Raw genomic sequence first — 27,233 nt, forward strand, 5'->3', positions numbered from 1 at the left:
GGATTCGTTTTCACGGCCTATCTAAAATTTTTAAAAGATACTGTATTGTAGTGTCTTTGATTTTACACACACACACAAGAGATGCGGTTATAAAATTGCTGCATTCCCTGCCACCGTTCATATAGCCAACCAACCAGCACCAAACGTTTTGTTTACGCGAACCACCACACGGGCGAAAAACCGGTGTCTCGTGGTGGTAGTATAGTAACATTTACAATGGTTTTTCCGGATTTTAATGAGGTAAAGTTAAATTTTTATCGTAATTCTATATCTCAACAAATACTAGTTCAACTTTATCTTAAGTACACTTGATAAAATTGGCGAGAAATTAGTAAAATTTAACTAAGCCTCTAGGCCTAGGCTACCTAGGCTAGGCTAGATGATGATCAAGAGAGGCTGATAAAGTGATTACAACCTAACACATGCTGGCCTTATACACTGACTGGATGAGAGCTAGAGTGGAGGACGTAGGCCTAGCGTACTCAGCCTAGCTTGGATTAGGTCTAGAAAGAGCATATCATGTTTATGATAATTGATATTAACTTGTTTCTAATAATAATATTGATAATTAAAAGGCTAGCTAGGCCTACCTTTTCGTTTACTTATATATAGGCCTCTAGGCTAGGCCTCCTCTCTAGGCCCTAGGCTAGACTAGGTAGCTAAAAAATCTATTTTTAAAAGCTAGCCTATAATATTTCTGTCCCACCCAGTCTACTTAATATTATAGGCTTTTATTATGGACTTGCCTAGTTAGGACTGTGTTGACTTGAATGGTTTTCGATTATTATGTTTGGCTTTTGGTTTCTTTAATTGAATTAAAACCATCATATTAATCTAGACATAGCCTAGTCTAGAGAGGCTGAGCACCAAAAACTGGGCATAAGACTTCACGGTCACTCACCATCACTGCTGTGCAGAGCGGGTGAATGTTTTTAAATTGAGTAAGCTCGAGAGTAGTGGTGCGAAAGGCCTTGTCTGAGCATGGAACTAATTATTATTAATAGTAACTTATTTATTTTTTAATAGAATAATGGAAGCTGATCTAGGAACCTGTCCGAGATGTAAAGAAGCTGGAGAAGCGACACCATTGACATCTTATTATTTAAATCTTCATGAAGTTGTTTGTTGTTGTTCTCGAAAATGGGTACAGTATCCATAACAATTTTGATTTCGATTTAAACCAAAAACTAAAATGGATATGAATAAAAATAGATACATTAAACATACTTTGTTTATAATTTGTTAATAAGATTGATATTGCTTTTATTTTTTAGAAAGTTTAATTAAACTACTTTTCTTAATTTCAGTGTTCATATCATCAAAATGCCCGACTTTCAAGTACACCGCTTGAAGAGAAGTCAACATTACAACCACCAATCAAATTTGATTATTGTCAACCCAATCTAGAGCAACAAATGTTACAATGGAGCAATAGAGATTCACTATGTTGGCTTGATGTAACTATGAGTCTTCTTGTCAACCTAAAAAGCCTGCGTGAATGTATCAACAAAGTGAATACTAACTGTATAATAAAACAACTTGTTGTGAAGTATAACAAAGCAATGGGTGTTTATTGCGGAAAGTTAGTAGATGACAATAGAAACCTTACACATATGGACGATATAAATAATCTTGATAACTTTTTGGATGGACTATGCAACAATTCAAAACCTGCTTGCTTGTCAGATCCAAAGCTTGCGAAGTTAGAAGAAGCAGTGGACATTTTAAATGATATAAGGAACAAATTATTTGAAGAGTTACAACCTAGATTGAATTGTGATGTTGGAAGCGAGGATGGCCCATTGTTTGCCCTGCTTGCGTTACTCGATAAAAGTAAATCGTTCGCTGAGCATTTTTTAGCACGTTATCACCTGGAATTCAATTGCGCCCTCTGTGGACACATTCAAATAACCTGGTAAATATAATTTATTGTAATTTTATTGATCTGAATTTATAAAAATATTAAAAAACCAGTGGTTTTGATGAAAATAAAGCAAATTTTAAATAAAAGTAAAAAAATCCTCATTTTATATTTATTTTATTTGATTCATTTTTTTTCTTTAGTTTTCAGAAATCGTGTATAAGTTTTCTAAATCTATCAAGTGGATTTGATGTTAACCGTCCAGTAATGCTGATGACTTGTCCTAAATGTAAAGCAACAAAACAGCAATGTCAGCTAATATATCACAAGTAAGTCTAAATGTATAAAGCTAGTTTGACAAAAAAAGTGTGACGTGCCCAAATATGGTAGTGATATGACATCATCATGTCCATATATGGGCACATCACATTTTTTTTGTCACATAAAGTTTGATAGTGTAGACAGAGCTTTATGATATCTAAGTTACATTCTTTTTCATTCCACTATGTTATACTTAATATTTATTTCCTCTTACAGGTTATCACAGTGTTTAATTATGCAATTTGTTGATGGTCTTCCTCATAATAATCTGGATCAGTTACAAATGTACATTGATGGATGTGTGTATAAACTTACAGCAGTTGTGCAGTATAAGCCTTCTCCTAAACATTTTGTGGTGTGGATCAAAGACATACAAGGTAAGAACAATTTATTCGCAATATTGTTCATCGGCTGGCTGTCGTGTAAATTTTGGACGTCTTCTAATTTGTGCACTCAATCGTTCGTCCTTGTTCGTTCAACTTGTATTCTACCTTTTATTTGTAATTGCATTGATTGTCGCTGTATTTTTTCATCAAATTTCATCAAAAGGAGTACCCTGTGTATGTGAAATGTCATAGGTCAAACATCCTTTAGCAAAGGTTAACAGAACAAGCTACCTTGGGTGACTAATGACAAAGATCATAATTGAATGATCAAAAATAGAATTGTTATATGCCACCCGCAGTTATTCATCCTTAATTTTATGATGGTGACTGTCATATATTTAATTTTAATTTAAGCTCCATCAATATCACTGCCATATTTGGACATATCACTACCATATTTGGACAAATCACTACCATATTTGGGCACATCACACTTTTTTGTGAAACTAGTTTGATAGTGTAGACAGAGCTTTAGAGAATGTGAAATTATTTATTTAAAGTGTCGAATGTCATTACAAATTTGCGGTCATGAAATATCTTTGTATTTTCTAGAGGATATATGGATGGAGTGTGATGACTTAAAGTTAAGTGAATGCAAGTGGAGCAGAGATGTGCCAAACATCCCAGCTAACCAAATCCATATGATAGTGTTAGAAAGACAACATAAACAGTGTATCAACTGCTTCAAGCAAGCGGACTATGTCAACAGTTTGATGCATTCTACTGTTTTATCTAAATCAACAAAACTCGCTAATGAAACTGTAAAGCAGCCATCATCGAATCAAAGAGCAGTTAGGCAGCCATCCTCCAATCAGGGAGCGGTAAATCACCCATCCTCCAATCAGGGAGCGGTAAAGCAATCATCTTCAAGTCGGGAAATTATGGGCGAATGTCCCACCCAACATATTGTGTTAGACTTTCCAAACTCAAATTTTCAAAACATATCTACAGCAGTTTCTATGCTAACTACATCTCAAGGTTCAAAGACTGAAATGAAAGGATCGGAAGACTTGCCTCTGCTAACACCACTGGCTGTCCCTAGTAGTCAAAGTTGCAGGCTAGCAGACCTGCCTAAGCCAGCAACGCCAATCGTATTGCATATGCCAAGTATACACTCAATGAATAAAACAAAGTTCTTAGGATTTCAGGAAAGTAAACAAAAGAACAAGGACTTATCACTTACAAATAGGAATGCAATTACAGATAATGCGCTTCTTGATAAATACCTTAATACTTGTGTGAAGGATAATATAGCACTTAATACCTCAAACATTCGTAACACTAAAGCAAAATCCAAATCCAACAAACAAAGTAGTAGTAGTAGAAAAAAAATGAAACTAACTGATAAGAAAAACGATGCAGTTTCAGTTGTAATGGCAACAATTCCAGATCGTCTTTTATCACAAGCGTGTACGAAAAACAGGAATTTGAACCGAACGGAAGCTGTAGGACGCGTGTCTGGGACACAACCCTTACGTAGGAGAGCAAGACAGTTCAACGTGCGACATAAAACAATGTTTCCGTCTTACGGTCACAACGTAGAAGACAATGTAAAATTATGTAATGGATTCTCAAAGAAATCTAATATAGACTCAATTGTTCCATCTCCTAACCCAAGTGTTGAATCAGGAATAAGTAGTTCGTCCGACTTAAGTGGTACTACAGAAACTCTCTCTCGGCTAGAAACGGACACGCCCTCAGAGTGCAGTATCGACAGTCAAGGTGATGCCTGTCTCAAGAAAAATGTCTCTCTTCTGAACACATCAGAAGGTCATCCAATGACCTTTCCAGAAACTGCATTATTAGAGACAAATCAGGATGATTTTTTTTCATCGTTATTAGAAACAGATTTTACTTCTTTAGCATTTATGTAAATTAAACTATAATGTAAATATCTTTTTTATAATGATACAAAATATGTTTCTGAGAGAGTGCAGATGGTCTTTTTATTATAAACAATCCAGTGTTTGTCCCCAAATTCTCTTGCACTATTAAACATAAAAAAGATTAGGGCATTTGAAATATTTTTATACTTATTATTACTGTATTGGTAAAATTATGTGCCGAGAAATAACTGGTTTGATTCAACTATACTTTCGATACAAGTTTAGCCTATAGGGATCTTCACATAATGTGTAGTTTATTATTGTTATTTAAGTGAATATGACGGGAATAAAGTGAAATGAAAATACAAATAAATTATCAACAGTATAGGTACGCATAGAGTTCCTTATTTTGTCTTTGCACGTTTTTACTCGAAAACCCGCACGTTTTACTCGAAAACCCGCGACCGGCTAAATATCTCTTTATCATTACGTCATAATTATGTCAAAGGTTACCAAGAATACGGTCGGTGGTGGTGTTGTAGCGCGGCGAACGTACGTACGTGAGGAGATTTTCTAGGCCTAGCCTTCCTAGTAGTAATTAAAACATGCTAGTAGGTGATCAGCAGTAGGTTAACATGAAAGCACATAATAAAGACACAACTGGCTTACCTGACAGAAGTCAAGTAAATAACCATTGTCGACAAACCATTGGAAATGGCTTTACAAACCTAGGATCGCCTAGGCCCAGCTCAAGAGAATTCAGTAGAGCAGTTGCAGAATGGGTTTGGCAGTATCAGATGCATTATTTCTCCCGTACAAACTTTCCAGCTTACACTGACTTTGCTTCGACGGGAGGGCTACACTTTAGGGCTAATGCAGCCAGTAGTAATAATAATCTAAATGCAAACGTAACATCACCAAGTTCTTCTTTAAATGGAAATCCTGTATTACCTAACCCACCTTTTCTAACCCCACCACCACCCCAGGCAGTCCATCATGATGCAAGAACTGACAACACCCACCAAAATACAGATCAATCCATTGGTAGGCTATGCAGTTTTTCATTATACCTATTTACTTCAATTATATAAACACACAAAGTCTCATCATATTTTAATTAAATCGACTGGTTTCATCGAAAACTTTTTACTAGGCCTATGCTTTTTTGTTTGTTTATATTTTATTTAGCCAATTCATTTTTTAATCATTGGCAATACAATGAATTAGGTCACAAACAAATGGGTATTGCCTGACCATGCAACCATTTTTCTAGTATGGGGATAGTTTTTCAGGGTTTTCTGAGGAAGTTCACTTGATATTTTATATGAGGTCCAGGAAAAGTCTGACCACCATTCTATGAGCAATTGTAATTGAATATCTGTTTTATTTATAGGTCAAGAGTTTACTGTACCCTCACTGCATCGTAGATTGCTGGCAGAATTTATAGACTTCTTATTTTTATTTACAATGAAGCTGGTTGTCTCTGTGTTTATCATTGAATACATTGGAGTATCGTAAGTTAAAACATCAAATGTGGATGTGAAGCAGATTTTCCACTAGGCGAATTTGTTCGCACGAATCGAATGCGTCAGCTAAGATGCATACATAGAGAAGGATTTGGAAGATGGAAACATGAATACGCATGTGTACAAGCTGACGCTTTCGCCTAGTGGAAAATCAGCTTTATACAGTCAATTCTCCCTCCCAATACTGGACAACTTTGGACAAATATGTCTGGTTTTCCGGAAAGTCTTGTATTCGGAATGTGTTATTAATGATAAAAATTAATTTGGGGCCTTTTGAACCTTGAGAAAAGTCTGGTATTGGAAAAGTTTCTGGTTTTCAGAGAGTCCAGTATTGGGGACGTCGACTTTATAAGGTTGTTGTATTAAATATGAATAAAAAGTATTTATTATTCAATCATAAAGTAATAATAATAACATATAATATATTATTTCATATAATTTTTGTTTTAAAAGAGACACGTCGAGTTTCATGATGAAATTCCTTGTAGAAGAGCTAGATGAACAGGCAACAATGGAGGATTTACAACAGATGTTGGTGATGGCGCTCCTGTACCGTCTCTTTGTTTGCATGTATGAGGTAAGTAATGCAAGGATGCATGATGATGTATGGTAGTGATGGGCTACCATTCATTTTAGGACCTACCTGTCTTAATTGTATTTAATCAGCCACCCAAAAATGCATCCTAGGGTATGTTCAGATCCATGGAGTTATGCTTTTGTATCGGAAGCAATGTCATATTATAATTAGTGTCGTAACAGCGAAGCAGGTTTTCTTTAGGAACTGAAGTTTCACCGATTTTAGGTGAACATCTGGTATGCAGGAGTAAATTTTATTGGTTAGAGGTCAAAATCGTTGATGCCTGACTTTCGTATCGTAAGCATCGTTTACTAATCTTGTATTTTGAGCTTTCGTAATGAAAAAAAGATCATTGTCGTAAGAGGTGGCTTCCACTAATCTTTTCCTGGTTCAGACCTATGGAGTTGTACGCCGCGTACGAAAGAGAGCTTAACTACGTAGGTCTGAACAGGCCCTTAATAACCTAGTACTGGTATATATTTTATTTATCATCCATCCTGAAAAGCCTTGGTAAGTTAACCTCCAAATTCCAAGAAAAACTGTTTAGCACCTATTTTAAGTCGTTTAAAAGCCAAATTAGGTGAAGAATGTCTTTTGTTGATTTTGTATTCTAATGTTCATTGACCGTGTTCTCTTCCAGACAATTTTTGTAAAGACAACTTTAAGATTTGGAGGTGCAACTCCTGGCAAATACTTTATGGGGTTACGTGTTGTCACTTGTGATAGAGTACAAAGTGTAGGGGGTAACAAAGTGCTTGTACACCCTGCAGGAAATGTCAGCTTCACTCAGTATGTATCATTTTTAAAAGCTCTGTCTACACTATCAAACTTTATGTGACAAAAAAATGTGATGTGCCCATATATGGACAAGATGATGTCATATCACTACCATATTTGGGCACATCACACTTTTTTGGTCTATCTGGTTTGATAGTGTAGATTTATTCATTTAAAGCAAAAAATACTTAAATTGTCTGTCAGACAATGGGTTTTGGTTAAAATTAACCATTTCGTTTTTAAAGTGAAATCATTATTTTTATGTGTTTTTTTTCACAAAACTGCAATATGGACTATTTAAAGTCTGATTTTAATAATCTTTATTTTTCATGTTTTTGGAGGACAATACATCTTTAATTGTCTTTAATTGTTAATTTGTTTAATATCCTTCGTTATTTCAGGTCATTTCTGCGGGCATTTATCAAGAACTTTTCTATGGCATTCTTTTTTCCTGTATGTATTACTGTGTTTTTTAATCCTAATTTTCGCGCAGCTTATGATGTTATTTGTCGAACTGTCGTGGTTTCAGATCCGAACTGGCCCCAGAATTTACGACGACATCGTAGACGGTAGTTTGTTGTACTGATAATATACCTGATAATGCATTATTGTACTGATGATACACCTGCTGCCTTAAATGACACACCCCTACAGCTTTTATGGCTATCAATGCAGCTCAGACATACTCAACAGTCACTGATTGGTCAATATTAAGCTGCTGACAAGCTTAGCAGCCACTGATTGGGCAATATTAAGCTGATGACAAGCCAATAGTCATAACATGACCCAGGTCAGAGATTGTGGAGGAATCAAACCAATCCATGGTTATTTTAACAATGTGTGTAGGTGCTCATACTAACATATATGTATATATATAATTATTCTGAATAGGAGCATGAATATAGCTCCATGATAGGAAAGTTTTGTAATTTATTTATGTAAAAATGGATTCTACCCTTGGTGCAAAAAGGTGTTTATCGTGTAGCCAGGTTAAACAATAATTGTTATGATGTTATATTTCATATGTATTAAAAAGCACTCATCACACTCACAAATCTTGTCTTGTATGTGAATAACTTAACTATAAATGTTTGTTATTGCAATAAAACTGCACTATAATTTAGCTGTCATTGAATGCACTAAGAACAAGCTGCTTGTAGTCTTCAAATCATGTCATTAAGTGGCACCAAAGTTAAATATATATATGAAATCCAACTCCTCCCCCTTCTTGTCTTTGTCTCTTTCTCATGGCCACTCTCCCTCTTTGAAAAGTGCTTATCTTTTGGAAATAGACAATGTGGCAGTATGTTTGTTTGCCTGTATTACAATTTTAATCCAATCATTGAAACAATTAGTACTGATTAATTTAACAAACATAATTAAGCTGATTTGAACTGGGAACACAACACCTGAACTACCTAAAAGATTACATCATGATTACATAGGCCTATATCGAGTTTAATTTTGAATTATCTTTGATAAAGCTTGTTTTTTTGGAATTTGGTCGCGCTGCACAATTTTCCACTACGTGTCAGAAACGCGATAGAATAGAAAAAAAAATCCCCTAGTGGACAGCAAGCTAAAGTGTCGGTATTTGGAGACTACGTGATTGTTTAGAAATGGCACTACATGTTGAAGTGCTTCCAGAACAATATACAAAAGAGAGCTGCTTCTAACTAAAATAGAATATACTTTTTTAGGACACCGAGTCATGTTTCTAGACCCACAGACGTAAAGCTTGGTTCCCACGAGAGACGCGCAACGCAAGAACGTAGACGCAACTTACGAAAGCCAGTTGACCAATGACAAGTAACAGTTCGATTAATCCATCGCTTGTGATTGGTCAAATCACTTGCGTCGAATCGGGACCAAGCTTTGTTTAGAATTAATTTTAAAATTTCCTTTTAATTATTCATCATTGCGTTTTTGGCACATGTTACAAATGTTTTTAATGTTTGTTAATTCGGCCTTTCATTTTTTTTTTCAGCTTTTATAATAGTTAAAGTTTTAGCAGGGAAGAGTGCAATTTTATCTCTTCCCGGGATTTACAGTTTACAGCACCGTTTCAAATCCTTAAAAAATACTTATATATTAAAAATAATCGCTAAAATTGATAATATATATGTAAATGTATGTATTTTACATACAATATGGCAAGGCCAACCTTAGTGCACATTGGTTTGATTGAAAATATATCTAGGACATCTAGGGTATTTTTCAAAGCGATGACTCTACTGCTGAGGGGTGAAGATATGGGAAAAACGACAACTGTTTCTTTCATTTGCGTCAGCAATATGTAGATAGCGTAATAATGCATCTTGATAAAACCGAACTAATTGACGAAAACAGCTTGCCCGATGCTTTAAATAAAGCTCGCGTGGAGCCATTCGTTACTCTTTCCGGAACGAAGACCCGTACTGGTACATGATGTTCGCAAAACTCGCTTTACTCAGCTGTCTGATCGTCGCTGCAGCAGCAGCAGGTAATGTATTCATTTTAGATGTTTTTTAGACTCTTTAAAATTATATAGGTATGCGCACACTTTGCATGTAACTGGCGCACCAAAACTGTGTAAGTCATCATCATCGGTCGTTAGCTTTAACTTTGATCTTATGTCTGGCTGCGACAAATACCAACAGTACTGTACTATGTACTTATTCTCCGCTTGGATCGCGTGGAACTGATCGTGTCGCAGCCAGGCACACAGGGGCGGTCGCAGGACTATTTTAAGGGGGTTGCCCAGGGCTGTAGACACTGAGTATTTGAGCAAGCAAATTGTTCAATGATAAATTGCACCTCTAGTTCGCCGGAAATGTCACTCATTCTATAGTGCGTTAGCAAACAGAGGATTGTAGCCTATATTATTCCGCCGGTAATAAAACATACGGGATTTTCAGTAAATTACCAATGGTTTATTATTTAACTAATCCCTTACTATTCAATCAAAATGTTATTATTATACTACTATATTGTTGAAAAATGGATTGCGTGATATGAAAATGGATTGATAGTAAAACGTAACAAACATGTTCTTGTCTGGTTATTAGGTATTCATGCAGTGATGAAGCGGAGGATTATTTTTATAGCGTTCCATTTAAAATAAATGTTGTTACAAAGAAATATTTTGGTTGTGAACGTCGTTAAATTCGTCGGCGTCAGCATCACTTCTTTTAAGCGAACATCAAAATATTCAACAATGATAAATGCCCTGCAACTCTGTAACTACTTTATGACTTATCAAGTTCCGGGTCCGGATGGATATTGTATACGATGAAATGGGACTCAATTTTAATTTAGTGGCAGAAACAACATTTAGTATGAAATTAAGGGTGTTGCCCGGGCCACTATAGGGCAACACCCCTGGGTCCGCCCCTGCACAGATAAACCCTTTGATCTCGAAAGCTCGGCATCCTGTTGTTAGATTGCCTTGCTATGCGAGATCAAATCGCTTAGTTGGGTAGGCTTAAAAATAAAATGCAACGGTTGTTGTATACCATGTGCTCCATTCAACCAACATGTTGCGGACAGGTTGAATTTATATCCACGGTGTTTTGTTCGTTGAAATAATTAAAATCGAAGATAATGAAATATTTTCATACATTTTTCTGAGAAGTTTGGTATTTATATTTTGCATATATTATTTCTAGGTTGTGGGAAACAGGCAATATCTCCTACAAACCTCAAGATTGTTGGTGGTGTGCAAGCGAAACCTGGAAGCTGGCCCTGGCAAGTAAACTTTCGTCAGAAGTATACCTTTGGATCTGGCAGCTACCAGTTCTGTGGTGGGTCGCTCATCAATGATAAATGGGTTGTAACTGCTGGTCATTGCATAGGGTACGTAGGCAACAATATAGACCCAAATAGCTAGGCGTATGTTGCCTGTTTCGATTTCGAAGAATAGGGATAGGCCATAACTGATTGATTACTTTATTTCAGAATAAATATTACATGTATACAACAAACAATACAAAACGGAAATCGCACTAAAATAGGATTTTCTCCCATTTAGTGAAGAGATTTGAAGATCGTAACGTAATGCACATAACAAGATCATTTTCACTATTCAAAACTTATTCTAAAACCATAGACGCACTTGCGTACATGAATGCATAAAGCTTGGTTCCCACTAGAACGTAACGCAAGGACGTAAACGCAACGCAAGCGTGTTGACCAATGACAAGCGAAGTTATAGACAGTTAGCAATCACAAGCAAATAAGTCATCGCTTGTGATTGGTCAATTCACTTGCGTTGCGTTACGTCCTTGCGTTGAGTCGCTAGTGGGAACCACGCTTAAGCTATAGGCCTACAAACTATTCCGTAATGATTTTTGACATTTTAAAGTCCAATAAAAAATGTTCCATTAGTTATAATGATTTGAGCCTTCTACTAGAATTAAAATCAATTCTTGATGTATTCATTAGCATAAAGAATGAAGGAATATATATATTTTTTCGCTTTTTAAGGAAGCAAAAGCCAAAGGTAGAGAATTATGAAGTTGTATTGGGAGCTCACGAGAGAGACGCCACAGACTTTACCCAAACATCGTATGGAGTTTCCAACGTATTCCTTCACGAGAACTACAATGACCGAACACTGGATAATGATATTGCTTTGTTGAAACTTGACAGTACGGTAGAGTTCACCGACTATATCTCCCCTGTATGTCTACCGGACAAAGATTTTCCAACTGGAACTGATTGCGTTATTACGGGATGGGGTGATACTGAAAGTACGTTGAACTTATTTATCTAGTATTATATAAACTTTATTTAAAGCTTGATAATAAAAGATTTAAAGATGTATATTGTCCCCCAAAAACATGATAAAATCAGACTTTGAATAGATTATTTTTACTCTACAGCTCACTATGTCTGTCGGTTGTTCGGTCGGTTGGTCGGTAAACACTAACTTGAGCACACGACTGCAGCCATGTATATGGCCTTGTTTATTTAGTATTAATAAAGTTACTTTATACGAAAGTGATTACTGTAAAACTAAAATATGCATGGCTGCAGTAGCGTTCTCAAGTTAGTGTTTACCGACCAACCGACCGACATAGTGAGGTATAGAAACCGAAAAAATAAATGTTTTCACTTATCAAATGACAAAATAAATGGTTAAATTCAACCAAAAAAACATTGGTGGCAGCCAATTAAATTACAGTTTTTTAGGTAAATACATTTTTTTTTCGATCCAATTTTTGGTCAAAGTGGATAACTATTAGTTAGTAATTATTATTCCAAATAAATTATTATATATTATTATATAACATAACAATTCTTTGATTTTCAATCAGCTGTGGTTGAACATAAAACACTGCAACAGGTTAGTGTACCTATCATAGACACTGCTACGTGTAATCAGCCGTTGTGGTATGGTGGCGAAATAACCGACAACATGTTTTGTGCAGGATATGCAAATGGTGGCAAGGATTCCTGTCAAGTACGTAGATTATCTACCATTTTTAATTAATAATTGTTCTTATTGCACACTGTTTTTTAACTTTTACTTTAAAGATGTATTCTTCCATAGAAAAAAAACCCCAAAAAATAATGTTTTTATTTGTAAAAAGACAAAATAACCGCCATTGACTTCCATTCAATTTGGCTATTTTTCTTTGCTTTAAATTACAGTTTTTTCAGAGAACAATTTTTTAAATTCAATTTTTGGTCAAAGTGAATAACTATTTACGTGTCATTAAAATGGCATATGCAACAAAAATATTTAAACAAATTAGTTTTATATTATTAATTGTTATCAACTGTTAATTGTCTATTGTTTAACTGTTTAACTGTTTACTTCCTTTAGAAGCAGCTACCGTAATATTTTGGGGTTTATTTTTATTTAACAGGGAGACAGTGGTGGACCATTTGTTTGTATTGATTCTGATGGAGCATATGACCTTGCAGGAGTTGTAAGTTGGGGCTATGGCTGTGCTGATGCACGACAACCTGGTGTATACACAAAGGTCACCAACTACATCTCCTGGATCAATGGAATTATTACAAATAATTAGTACTTTAAATGTTTCACTAAACCTTCAGACAAAGACAACAAAAACAACTAGAGAGTAGTTTAATCAAATTCAAATAATCATTGGCACCTGAAGTAACGAAGTTTACGCGCGCGGGCGTTGCATGACGTCATTGATTGCGTCTTTGCAGGAAACCCAAGATTTACTTTGAAACAACTTTTGTGAAGCGCGTCAAACTTCTCTTCATAGTGTCACAAAAGATCAATTAAATATTGAAATTGTCTTAATAATCTGTTTTTTTTTATAATTTTACAAAAATTCATAAGCCAAAACTAATTTCTATTGAATTTTAACTTGAAAACACATATTTTTATTTCAGGCAATTGTCAATTACAGTATTACTTTGTTCTGAATATTAAGTGCAAAAATAAAATGTATGTCTTGTTGTCTTGTAATGATGTTTTTACGGTTCTCAGAGATTTGTGTTAAAGGTTTTTAAAAATATTATTTCATAAAGTAAGTTATGGGGTGTGGGGGTTTTTTTGTTCAATTTATTATATACTTTCGCCTTGTTATGGAAAATTTGATTGAATGGCATTTTTAAATATTATTTATAATGACACTGTGTTTTGAAACAGTAATCTTATTGACTATCTTAAAATATAGATGACCTACTACACAATTAAAATGTATGGAAAAAAAACAGGGAAGAGTGAAACACTCCTAAGATATCGAATCTTTATTTATTTATCTTTATACAGGATTACACAATCAGGTAAAATAAAACCTGTTTTGCATTGTGATCCTGTCTTGAATACGAAAAAAAAATGAGGAAAAAAGTTTAGTTCTGTGAATCGCACTGACAGTGAAGCACGTTAAAAAACTGACGACGAAAATTGCGCGTCCAACCTCCCTACGAATCTTTTCTTAAGCCTACTGTGTACGACATGATAGTAAATTCGTATGACATAATTCACAAATTCATTAATGTGAAAGAAAATAAAGAATGCAAACAATTTTTTATTTAATGAAAATTTGCTTTGTGCGCAGTACAGCTTGGTTCCCACTAGCGACGCAACGCAAGGACGTAACGCAACGTAAGTGATTTGACCAATCACAAGCGATGGATTATTCGAACAGTGGCTTATCATTGGTCAACTCGCTTGCGTTGCGCGTACGTCCTTGCGTTGTGTCTCTAGTGGGAACCACGCTTACGCGCACTTTTTTGTGTACTACGTGAATCGTAGTATTACGTCGTGAAGATTGAACCGTTCGTGCTTTCATTAAGTTTATTAGCTAAAACATCTGTCACGAAACCTCGCAATGCACCAAATAGAAACGACGGTTTAATAAAAATTTAATATTATGGATTTATGTAAAACATATGGAATATTATAACGAATATGGTGACAGGGACTGATATATTGGTAAAATATTCAATTAATATTATTATGATGCCGTATGAATAATTTACAGCATGTTTATAAAAACAGACGGTTATTATTTTGTTTAATTAAAAATATTCATAGTAGTAATTACACAATATCCTATTATATGATGAACACAACTAGGCTATATTGTGCTGTACACACGACATCATCAATTGCACATACATTAAAAAAAATAGCATATTAAAAAGTGAACATACAAACTAGTTGACAAAAATAGTGCGATGTGCCCAAATATGCTAGTGATATGGTCAAATATGGTAGTTATGTGGTCAAATATGGTAGTGATGTGACATCATCATGTCCATATATAGGCACATCACATTTTATAGTCACATAAAGTTTGATAGTGTAAGGCTTTATATGTTGCATTAGGGTAGATCTTCCCTGTTTGCAAGATTCGAATGATGAAGAGGATTTCATTTTTTTTTTAAATGTTTTTATTTATTTATTTTGTTTCATTTGATTAGTATGATTGCTACAATGTATTATTTTTTTTTAATTTATCTTTTTTTTTGTGTTTTTGTTTGTTTATCAATGTGTTCATGACGATTTGTCATGTAAGTTTAATCATCATTTACTTTTTTAAATGTTGTTGTTTATTTTGTATGAACGCATCACCGAAAGGTGTGTTCCACAGATTCTAAAGTGAGTACCAATAAAATACTGAAATACTGAGGTCGAATGCATGCGGAAAACGCGACGGGATTTATTTATATCCTCCCCGTGTTAAGATCGTCTACGTCAAAAAGTGACGTACCGACCCTATTCATTATAGTGTTCTATTTTGCGACACTAAATCCACAATGGGTGGAGACACCGCTTTCACTGTTGGTGAATTGACAGACCGTGGCTTTATTGATAATCCCGCTATAGAAAGTTAGTTTAATGAATCGCTTCAGCGAGTCTTTTCAAAAGCGGTTATATTTTATCGTTCACGTACATACCTCTAATTAATAGCTGTGTAATTCTGAATTTGAACAATCGTAACCTAAAGACAGTATAGGTATGTCGTAGCAATGGCACCAAGCAAGTTTACGTTTTGTGTGATATTTGGATTGCTTTTACCTGTATTAATTAGTAAGTGTTTTGAATAATTCATATATTTTACGATTTCAAGATAATTTGAGGTTATCTTATTGTAAGATTCAATCGCCTATACTTTTAGTGTGTCCTCTGTTCACGTAGGTTGACTCATCTGAATCCTGTTTTTGCAATGTGTACCCACTTGAGTGTCCCTTTGCTTTACAACAAACATTCTTTTATAATTAGCTACAGTAGACATTTGATTTCATTACATAGATATCGTATTGTATTTTTCTCTCTTTTGTATAAATTAGTATTTTCCTAATTGTTACACTGATTCGTATTTAAAAAAAGAACCTTAGTTTAAGTGGCAACTATAATTGTTAGACGAACTTGATTGATAATGATACGTAGTGAATCACGTTGTTGTATATTCAAATTATGTGTAGCCTATATCAATTGGTTTCCTTTATGAAGATACACAATACGACGTTCATGTAGATATCTTTTAGGCCTATTCACTTTTTCCAAAGATTAAAATGGGAAATTTAGTGGTTTTCAATTCCAGGAAAAGGGTGTTGTGTATTTTTACTATAATTATTGATGTTTCTAAATTCCGGATCCGATGCATCCGGATTGAATTTTTTTCATTTATTCCGGTTAAAAAATACAAAGACGAAATCATCAAACAAAACAAGTATGTTTATTCATATGTGTAAAGAATGAATACACTGAGAGCCGGAGAAGCACGGGACTCGCGGCGGAAGTAAAATTCTATATTTTTTATGTCTTTACCACTTGTATCATATTAGGGTAAGGCAAGTTAGATTTCATAAAACTAACTAAAATTAACAATTGATTTTTGAAAATGCATACTTTCGATTCAAAACGTTTTTATTCACCAAATTTTGGGTGTGCTATAATACCTATTTGAATCGCCGGACTTAAAGTCGTACCTTGTTTTTTTATTTTTAGTATTGTGATTAACATAGCTATAGAAAATCAGCACTGGTGATTTATTCTTAAGCTTTAACCAAATCTCCCTTTTACATCGTAATCCTTTTTTTAAGAATCCTTCAATTGATTGAAAACTACTGTATGTAATTGTATGCGTCCCTGGCGGTTATAATAGGGAGCATTTCGTGGAGTTGATATGGTGCGTGCACGTAGGCCTCCAACTCGCGTGGAGTCAACTTTTGTATCTGTCCCAATACAACTCATTGAGGTTATGTCACTTAATTTTAATGAAGCAACCTACCACCGTCATCATCATTGAATTTGCTCCTGATCGATAAGTCCTATATTAAAACTGTTATTAAATTTAATAAAATATTAATTTGTGATATCGTAAACACTGTAAAAACACTATTGTTAAAAAGTTTCCTTATGGTTATGTCAATAAGAGCCATACAGTTGATTGAATGAAGACCATATGGTACGTGCGCGCGAATACGTATCTCTTTTCAACGGCATGGAAGCCATCTCGGCAAGCAATGACCTACCTACTACTCGGATCATTGTAGGATTTTTGAAACACACAGCAGATTATTTCAGCATGTATTACTACAATATAAATATTTCAGTGACTATATTTACAGTATATCGCAAACAATATTTTAGAAAAACATTTTGTTTGTTTGAATATCTTCCGTTATATTTCCAGACACAGCATGTTTTTCTTTTACAGGAATCAATATATTTCGCGCCAATCAAACATTTATCTTGACTTCGATTGGTTGCGCATTTTTTTTTCGCGTCAGGAACTTATATTAATACATGCGCATAAACCAATTCACTGTATTGCAATTCTCCATTTAATGGATGTTAAGATTAGTTGCGCGGCCATATAGATTCTATAGAAAAGAAGAAACATTCTATAGACAATAAATTATTTATTATCAAACAATACTTAGTGACCATGTTTTGTTTGTTTTTTTAAATATATTTACCTTTACCAATAGCGAATGTATTAATATGATTTATACTGCAATTGAAATGTACCACTTGACGTGTTAGGATTAGTTTCATTTCTGTGATATTTAGTATATACTATTTTGTCCTCCTGTTTTGTTAGGCGTCCCTGACAAAAGCATTTGCTTTCTTGGTGCCGCCACTTTTATTAGAAATAGCCTACATGTTTATTATGCGGATGATGAAATAAATTCTATAGAAATTGAAATAGGTTTTCATGGAAATTTTGTACTTCTTAAATACCACAGAGCTCTATACAATTTTCTATAAAACTCTATAGAATACTATAGAACGTTTTTGTAAATGATCATACTCTTTAAAAAATAACCAACAGAAAATTCTTCGAATATTGAATTTGATTCTGACAGTCGTTATCCTTAGGCTAATGCAATTGTTGTTTAATAGAAACTACTGACTTTAGTCAATTACATTTATAGCTGTGTCATTTTCCAAAAACATTTTTTTCTAAAAAAGTATAATGGCTATTGAGTGATACAATATTCCGATACAAGATTCGTAACAATACGTCTCCTTTCCTGAAATAAAAAAAATAATCCTTATTGTGTAAACTTACAGCCGAGGAATTAAGTTAAATAATTGAAGACGACTCAGCAGTTTTTAAAGAAAGAAAACCTTGTTTTATATATTTTTATATTTCGAAAAATTGTTCTATACTGCCTTTTAAACTACTACTTCAAAAGGAAATTAATAGCTAGCCTATGGTAGGCCTAACAAGGCCATATACATGGCTGCAGTCGCGTGCTCAAGTTAGTGTTTACCAACCAACCAACCGACATAGTGAGCTGTAGAGTCGCGTTGCACGCGAATAAAAAACGTGACAGTGACAGAAGTTCCTGTTGAAAGCAAAACATATAAATACATAATAAATAAATACATAAATAAATAAATAAATTAAACAAAAAAAAACACGATATCAGACCAAATAAGGCCATGTATATAACTGTATACTAGGCGCAAAGCAAGTTGACCAATCAGGCGACAGTTCGGGTGTTGCATCGTGTCGTGATTTGTCACATTACTTGATAATCATGAACTAGTTCATGGGATAGTAGCGCCCATATTAAAGCAATAGTAAGCCGTTACGTAAGTTCTGTATCACTTATTTACCGAATAAACTGTTTTTGTTGCTGTAAAAAAGCGAAAAATTGCAAAAACAAACTTTGGTGGAAATGTTGTTTTTATACTTAGCATGACGTTCTTGTTATGCCATACACTATTTACATTTAGCAACCTAAACTATTTTGACATTTTTTTAAATACCAAGTAAAAAGGTCAAATCAAAATATTTTGTCCACAAGCGTAAATATCGGCTCTTTGATCTTATAATTTTGTATTCACTTTTTCTTTACTTATCGGATGATTGCACTCGCTGTCAAGTCGTCAATACTTTTATATAAAAAGTTTGTACATTTGCTGAATCACTGAGATTTCTTTGCTTCTTATTGATTTATTCAATTGTGTAAATCATAACAATTTGAATTACGAAAAAACACAAGGAGGCACAGAAATTAACTTTGGCCTCAACAAAAGTTTCTAAAATGTAGTGGAGACCAAGGTTTCACAAGGCTTCTGTCTGTTTTTTTTGTAAAATGTCCAACACCGAAAGAGAACCATGCATGAGGATTTTTAAAAAGAGAAGTTTTTTTAAATTGTGTATAACAAGCTAGCCGCTTGATTGAAAAATACCGTTGTTGCGGCCTCTCAACTTAACTTGGAAAACGATATAAGTTTTATGAAACTATAGAGGGTGCTATTATAATAATAAATCAGCCGTTAGAGGGCGCTATCATCGATGTCATTCTCTTTTCTAAATCTAGAGTTAGTAGTATTTTAGTAGTCAAAATTATAGTTATAGGCCCTATATCATGTCGGGATAATGTTTGCTTTATTTAAAATATCGGGAGAAATTACATTTCAGCGAAAAAGCGGGAGATTTATCGAACTAGGGGAGAGAGCTGGCTGGAGGTAGGATATACCATCACAGTGCATGCCAAGGTGATCCATCTTTTGAACTACCGTCTCTGACGTATTATTATTTGTTTTTAATAGAATGTCAATCCTGTTCTAATGGTTTCACCTGCCAGGATGGTGAATGTATTTCGAATTATAGAAGAAGATGTGACGGCACAGGTGACTGTAGCGATTTATCTGATGAAGTCAATTGTAGTAAGTTCAGTTTGATACTTTGAAACATTGTAAAAAGGTGTAGAAAATAGACAGGCGCTCACTTCTCCTGCAGCTAGCTACCCACCCATGCATGTCAAGATGTTGACCTTGTGTCAAGCAAGAAGGTAGCTAATCAGCAGTTGGGTTAAAAAAAGTTAAAGGGTAGCTCCAGGTTTAAAAGTGCGTTTGTTGATTATAAAATATATATAGCTACACAGTACTTTTTTTATGTTTATAAGATAGGAAAGTCACACAATTTGACTCTCATGTATGTACATTTGTGGCATTTTTCGTAGGTAGAAAGTATATAAATCAAAAGAAGAATTAATTTTACAGGAAAATATTTTATTGGAATTGTTACCCAATCTTAGTGTTTGTATGTCAGTAAAATCATTAAAGTTTGATATAACAATTTATGAAAATGGCCTGTCTCTTCAAATTCCAATGTCCAACCAAATGTCATATCATTCCATTTAACTGATTTTGTTATCATTTTGCAGCCACATGCAATGCAGATGAGTTCCAGTGTACTTCCGGTTCAGTGTCGTGTCTCCCAGGAAGTTTTGAGTGTGATTCTCAATATATTGATTGTTCAGACGGTTCTGATGAATCAATGTGTTTAGGATTACAACCATGGAACTTAACATCACTCAGTAAGTTAATTTACATCACTCAGTAAGTTAAGTTACATCACCCAGTAAGTTAAGTTACATCACTCAGTAAATTAAGTTACATCACTCAGTAAGTTAAGCTACATCACTCAGTAAGTTAAGTTACATCACCCAGTAAGTTAAGTTACATCACTCAGTAAGTTAAGTTACATCACTCAGTAAGTTAAGTTACATCACCCAGTAAGTTAAGTTACATCACTCAGTAAATTAAGTTACATCACTCAGTAAGTTAAGCTACATTACTCAGTACGTTAAGTTACATCACTCAGTCTAGTTAAGTTACATCACTCAGTAAGTTAAGTTACATCACTCAGTAAGTTAAGTTACATCACTCAGTAAGTTAAGTTACATCACTCAGTAAGTTAAGTTACATCACTAAATTGTTAAACATTGTAACATATATTTTTAATCCATGTTTTCAAGCATATTATTTTGCGAACCTTGCGCAAGTATATTCATAAAAGTTGGAAGCACTTTTCAGCATAATGTAGTGATTGGTCAGCTAATTCCCAGTGCAAGTTGCACTGTATCAATCTCTTACCAAAAATCAGGCCTCTAGCCGGAAAATCTCTGGAGAATTTTATCAAATTGTCTTCACATGCACTTGGTTACAAATTGTTATATAATGTTACTATCTGCAGATGTGAAAATGGTTGACAATTATGATACTGAGACTGACTCAAAAGTTTTATAGGCCTAGGATGTAACCAATGAAACTTTAATCACCTAAAATTTTAACCTGTAACTGCAGTGAATAATTCAAAGCCTAAAATATTTTTTTTATCTAGTTTCAGATAGCGAGACCAATGACATACTCATGGTTTTAGATGGTGTACCCGGAGCAATTTATGGCGGAAGATTAAATAGTAATGAAACTGATTTACAAATTTATTATTATAACAGTACATACGCATTTACTGGAATCGACTATGATCCAGTGTTACAAGAGATTTACATAACAGACGTTGAGAACGGGCTGATACTAAGGACGCCACTCAGCAGAAGCAGTTTTACTATTGTTGTCAGTGAAAACATAACATGTAAGTTATTTCATTAGTGGAAAATTTTACTTAAGCAAGTTTCATTTACGCTTCTCCACTTTATTTAAGTTATTAGTAAAGTGAAATAAAATTAAAAGAAATGTGTTGTTCCGTTTTAGATCCAGAGGCAGTAGCGGTTGATCATTTAACTAGAACCATCTTTTGGACTGACTCAACAAACGATACAATTGAGTCTGTACAAATTGATGGAAGTGATCGCAAAATTATAATCAATACCGGTCTGCAAAAACCAAGAGGAATTGTGGCACTTATTTCAAACAGGTATATATATAGAATCTGTTATTCCTTATGACCATTCACAAAATGCGGAGTGGATGGGCGGTTTCCGCTCAGGAGAGATACAGATTCTACATGGGACAATCTACGCAGTTTTCCACTTACAGTGAAATAACTTAATGATATATTCACTGATAACAAAAGTTTAAACTGTTTCCACTTTGTGGCATCAATTAGGTCATTGAATTACGTTTTGTCCAAAAGTTTGTTTGTAAAATAGGTACTGTACATTAACAATAATAGTTATATTAAAATAAACTACTTATATTTTGATACTAGAGTTTTCTTTCTGAACAAGCTGCTTTCACACCAAGGGGTATGTAAATGGGAAGGTATACTGTAGGGGCAAAAAATTAAAACACATTGTGTATGTTTTTTTAGAACATTATTTTGGAGTGACTGGCAGACTAATAAAATTGAACGTAGTTCTTATGAGGGCCAAGATAGGACTACTATAGCAATGGACGTAAATGGGTGGTTTAATGGTCTGTCATTGGATGTCGAAGGTATGTTAGTTCTGCACATTCATGGAACTCCAACTCCAGCAAAGCTTAAGACCTTTATCATCAACTCGCCCTTGAATTTTGACAGTTATAAACGGTGCGCACAACGTGTCGCATGGCAACAATCCTCAAAATGTTTACAGAATGTTGAACGTGCATTAGAGCTTGTTAATTATCACCATCAGATATAACTGTTTTGTTAGGTAAGGCTAATTCCAAATGACATGTGATGTGTAATTAACCAATCAAATTGCAAGAATACTATCAGGTGTGTTATAACATGTAATGTTGTTTTTAAAGGTGGTTGGTTGTATGTTGCTATATCAACTTCTACTGGACTTGGGTCTATGATACGAAGAATGGATTACTGGGGGAATTTGAATCAACTAGTTTATGAAATCGCTCAAGGAAGGCCGTTCGACGTATTTTATCACCAAGGATTCGTTTATTATACGGATTGGGAAGAACACGAAGTAGTGAGAGTTGAAGCAGTTGAAGGGGCCAACACAACCACGCCAGTCACTGCAAATGTGTTTGAAGGATCTATATCTGAACCCACAGGACTTATAATTATTTCATATGGAGGTTTGTCATTCATGCAAAAGTACTTATTGTTGATATGCCACCTCAGACAGCATCGTACAACGAGCCCTGATGAGTCATCTCGTCGGGTGACATGTTTAAAGTTCTCCCGAAGACAGACAAGTCAAGACGTTTCGTCGTACGATGCTGTCTGAGTTGGCCTTTATATACATAAAGAGTTCACCAACAATTTCAATATTTAAGGCTGCTCTAACAAAACACTTTATTTATGTATAGTTATATTTGTATTACAATTGTTTAATCTCCTTTGATATAAAGGTTTCATGGATGTATAATAACATCGTTTATTTAACTATTGTATGGAGTGAGTGCAGAATCCATTTGGGCTTTAGCCCATTTCCCCTCATGTTTATTTTTCATTGCTGACCTAATAAATACAGTATTATTATTAAATTCACATTTTATACTATTCTACTGTTTATATTTAGCTTGCCCACCTGATTGGACAGCATACAATGGAAGCTGTTATAGATACTTTAGCGATGATAACGCTAATTGGCAAACAGCTAGATCAACCTGCCAGAATCATGGAGCTGATCTTGTTGTGATAAGCAGTCAAGCAGAAAATGATTTTATTGGTTCACTTATTTCCTCAAAAGCATGGATTGGTTTAAGAGATAAAGATGAAGAAGGGCTATTTGTTTGGGTAGAAACTGGGGAATGCACCAATTATACAAGTAAGACTTGACATTTACAATATTATACAGTGTTAAAGTAAACAAATATATTTGAACAACTTGGTTAAGATGGTCTATGAATATCCTGCAGCACAATTGGAATTACTTTAAAATGGTCTATGAATAGCCTGTAGCACAATTGGAATTACTTTAAAATGGTCTATGAATAGCCTGTAGCACAATTGGAATTACTTTAAAATGGTCTATGAATAGCCTGTAGCACAATTGGAATTACTTTAAAATGGTCTATGAATAGCCTGCAGCACAATTGGAATTACTTTAAAATGGTCTATGAATAGCCTGTAGCACAATTGGAATTACTTTAAAATCTAAATGTGTAAAAAAACACTTTTTTTATTTTTTCTCTCCTTCCCCACCACTATTTCAAAGTAATGTAACCACCACTGATAATCATATATTTAAGTATCTACTATAACGTAATTTTTTGTAATATAAATACCAAATTAATGGAAATTTGCAGATTTTCGTACTGCTGAACCAAATAACTTAGGTGATGAAGATTGTATTGAAATGTATGCAAACCAGTGGGGCTGGAACGATCAAAGCTGTAATGATATTCTATCTTTTGTATGTGAAATATGTAAGTATGTTCTTCGGTGGTTCAATCGCCTTTTTACTTTTTTTCTGGTATAAGATAATAATTTTTAGTCTGTAATGTGAGGTAAACAATAACACCCATTTATATTTAATTTGAAGTTAGATATTGTTCCATGTTGTCAAACTTCTACTCCTATCGTGAAGCTCCCTTCTTTTTTGCATGCATAGATTATTGACCACGTGTTTATACATCATTCTTTTACGCTAAAGCTCTGTCTACACTATCAAACTTTATGTGACAAAAAAAAGTGATGTGCCCATATATGGACATAACACTACCGTATTTGGGCATATCACCACCATATTTCTTCAAGTTTTATTTATAATATTGAGCTTTTTTTTCCCTTTGTCGTTTTCAGTTGATGATTCGGATAGTCCAACGTTCACTTACTGTCCGCCAGATCAAACTGTTGCAACAGATCCCAATGAAAACTTTGCAACGCTATCATGGGTTGAACCAACGGTAGATGAGGACAACCAATGTGCTATATCGATTGTCTCAAACTATGACATTGGAGATCAAGTTGCTTTGACGTCCGGCCTTACTACTACTATTACTAATACATACATAGCAACAGATCCTAGTGGAAATACTGGAACGTGTACATTTTCTGTAACAGTCAAAGGTATAAAGTTTTGTTTATAAAAATGTCATTCCCAGTAATCAGTCGGTTCAAAATGTTAAAATAATGTAATAATTTTTTTTTATTAATGAAAATTAGATGATGAAAAACCAGATTTCACGGACTGTCCGGGTGACATCATGAATACCACTGACCCCGGCTCTGCAGACGCAGCAATCACGTGGGGTGCCGTCGAAGCTACGGACAATTCTGGTGTCAAACCTACAATAGACAGTAATTACGAGAATGGTACAAGCTTTCCGATTGGCTCAACTCTGGTCATGTACAATGCTACAGATATGTCAGGCAACACTAACGATTCCTGCTCATTCAGAGTTAATATAACAGGTAAGATAAAATTAAACATAATTTTCCCAGATATTGTTATTTTATGATTAATATTTGTACCGTATGAGATATTGATTACCTTATGTTTTTAATTTCTTTACTATTAGATAACGAAGCCCCGGTATTTACCTCATGTCCAGTTGACATTACATCTGAGACCGATCCGGGATCTTCAACATATGTTGAAACATGGGATAACGTGACAGCTACAGACAACTCAAATGAGCAACCAACCATTTTATCAAACTATGACAGTGGTTTTGCATTTCCAATTGGTGTTACTACAGTAGAATACAATGCAACAGATGCAGCCGGCAATGTTAATGAAACATGTTCTTTCAATATTACAATCATGGGTAAATAAAATAGAAAATATATGTACATTTTTGGAAGCAACTAATAAATAAAATCTACTACGAGTCTTTGTAAAAATCTTCTATTTACAGTGAAAAGAATAACTTTGAAATAATACTATATTATTATTTTTGTTACAGACATGGAGCCTCCAGAGTTTACAAGTTGCCCGAGTGACATTACGAGTGAAACCGATCCTAGTCTCCCAACTGCTGTAGTCACCTGGTCAGATGTAACTGCTGTTGATAACTCTCTGCTGACTGTTACGATAGATGGTTCTCATGAATCTGGAGCAACCTTTCCAATTGGCACAACTGATGTTATGTTCAATGCTACTGATCCTGCCGGTAATGTCAACACTTCCTGCGAATTTTCAGTTACTATTAATGGTGAGCCAATCATTTTGTTTGAGAAATTAACTTTTTTTTTGCAGAAATTGTTTTTTTAACAATTTGGTGTTATGATGTAATGTCAACACTTCCTGCGAATTTTCAATTACTATTAATGGTGAGCCAATCATTTTGTTTGAGAAATTAACTTTTTTTTGCAGAAATTGTATCTTTCTGCTGTAATACTGCTGTTATAGTTGCATAGGTAATTCTTCTTTGGTCACAGCAGTATATCATTTGCTGTAATACCATTTTGGTGTAGTATTCGCAATATAATATACCTGTAGTTTACCTGAAGCACCGTCTGTGGTTGCTGCAGTAATTACTCTGTTGAAGCAATAATAAAAACACAGTGTGGTTGTTGCTACAGTATAGTTCTTCTCAGAATTGAGAAGCGCAATAGGAACTATTCAACTATGCAACACATAAGAGGGCACTGGAGATAATATTAAACTGTAAACCAATATTTACAAACGTTTCTTTTGTAGATAATGAACCGCCAGTATTCAAGGAATGTCCATCGGATATAATGATAGGAACCGATCCAGATCTTCCATCAGCAGTTGTCAACTGGACAACTGTAGAAGCAACCGATAACTCTGGTGACCCTCCGACGATTCTATCAAACTTTTATGGTGGTGGCACATTCCCAATTGGATCTACTCTTGTCAAATATAATGCAACTGACATGGCGGAAAACGTTAATACAACATGCCAGTTCTTTGTTAATGTTACAGGTAAAGCTACATTCATATTTTCTGTTTCATGGAACGGAAGATTGTGCCGTTACTGTTCCGTTGCCACATGACATCAGTATGTATCACCTTTGCAAAATGAAAACATATTCCATATTTATTTCAAAAACGTTTATAATCGTTGTTTAGATGATGAAGCTCCGGTGTTTACCTTTTGTCCGTCGGACAACACATCTACAACAGATCAAGGAGTAAACTCAACAACTGTGGAATGGATGAGTGCAGAGGCTATGGATAATTCCAACGAAACTCCAATGTATATGCGTAGTCACAACTCAGGCGATATCTTTGAATTTGGTGACACTGTCGTGCAGATAAATGCATCGGATGCTGCCGGGAACATGAATTATACATGCGTTTTTGTCATTACTATAACAGGTATTTAATTTTAGGTTTATATAGTTTAATTAATATCTTCAGATAAATATGAGTTTTAACATAAAAGATGTCCTCAATCAAATCCCTCAAAACAAC

General features: G+C 34.5%; 4 protein-coding genes across 4 annotated transcripts in view; all 4 read left to right on the plus strand.

Moving 5' to 3' along the window:
• The first annotated feature begins 133 nt into the window (after nt 1-133).
• Nucleotides 134-4,785, plus strand: LOC144839716 (uncharacterized). Its single transcript, XM_078695180.1, has 6 exons — nt 134-240; nt 1,027-1,144; nt 1,308-1,915; nt 2,065-2,190; nt 2,399-2,559; nt 3,121-4,785. The coding sequence occupies exons 1-6, from the start codon at nt 236-238 to the stop codon at nt 4,440-4,442; spliced, it is 2,340 nt and encodes a 779-aa protein (XP_078551306.1). The 5' UTR covers nt 134-235; the 3' UTR covers nt 4,443-4,785.
• Nucleotides 4,786-4,927: 142 nt separating this feature from the next.
• Nucleotides 4,928-8,329, plus strand: LOC144839717 (protein FAM8A1-like). Its single transcript, XM_078695181.1, has 5 exons — nt 4,928-5,438; nt 5,788-5,908; nt 6,374-6,497; nt 7,138-7,286; nt 7,676-8,329. Exons 1-5 carry the CDS (start codon nt 5,030-5,032, stop codon nt 7,845-7,847), a joined length of 975 nt encoding a protein of 324 aa, XP_078551307.1. The 5' UTR covers nt 4,928-5,029; the 3' UTR covers nt 7,848-8,329.
• A 1,274-nt stretch (nt 8,330-9,603) lies between these two features.
• LOC144839787 (trypsin-3-like) lies at nt 9,604-13,632 on the plus strand. Its single transcript, XM_078695277.1, has 5 exons — nt 9,604-9,756; nt 10,922-11,108; nt 11,739-12,004; nt 12,572-12,717; nt 13,127-13,632. Exons 1-5 carry the CDS (start codon nt 9,699-9,701, stop codon nt 13,289-13,291), a joined length of 822 nt encoding a protein of 273 aa, XP_078551403.1. The 5' UTR covers nt 9,604-9,698; the 3' UTR covers nt 13,292-13,632.
• A 1,930-nt stretch (nt 13,633-15,562) lies between these two features.
• LOC144840853 (uncharacterized) overlaps nt 15,563-27,233 on the plus strand; it is a 42,028-nt gene continuing 30,357 nt past the window's right edge. The window contains exons 1-15 of the mRNA XM_078696900.1: nt 15,563-15,777; nt 19,765-19,881; nt 20,382-20,534; nt 21,341-21,592; nt 21,712-21,874; nt 22,271-22,395; nt 22,693-22,977; nt 23,424-23,672; nt 24,154-24,273; nt 24,650-24,916; nt 25,013-25,261; nt 25,369-25,617; nt 25,756-26,004; nt 26,493-26,741; nt 26,889-27,137. Of these exons, the coding sequence (XP_078553026.1) occupies nt 15,717-15,777; nt 19,765-19,881; nt 20,382-20,534; nt 21,341-21,592; nt 21,712-21,874; nt 22,271-22,395; nt 22,693-22,977; nt 23,424-23,672; nt 24,154-24,273; nt 24,650-24,916; nt 25,013-25,261; nt 25,369-25,617; nt 25,756-26,004; nt 26,493-26,741; nt 26,889-27,137 (3,037 nt within the window). The 5' untranslated portion in view covers nt 15,563-15,716. The remainder of the gene's footprint in view (nt 15,778-19,764; nt 19,882-20,381; nt 20,535-21,340; nt 21,593-21,711; nt 21,875-22,270; nt 22,396-22,692; nt 22,978-23,423; nt 23,673-24,153; nt 24,274-24,649; nt 24,917-25,012; nt 25,262-25,368; nt 25,618-25,755; nt 26,005-26,492; nt 26,742-26,888; nt 27,138-27,233) is intronic.

Source organism: Antedon bifida, chromosome 4 (assembly GCF_963402885.1).
Source record: "Antedon bifida chromosome 4, ecAntBifi1.1, whole genome shotgun sequence".
NCBI classification, from domain to species: domain Eukaryota; kingdom Metazoa; phylum Echinodermata; class Crinoidea; order Comatulida; family Antedonidae; genus Antedon; species Antedon bifida.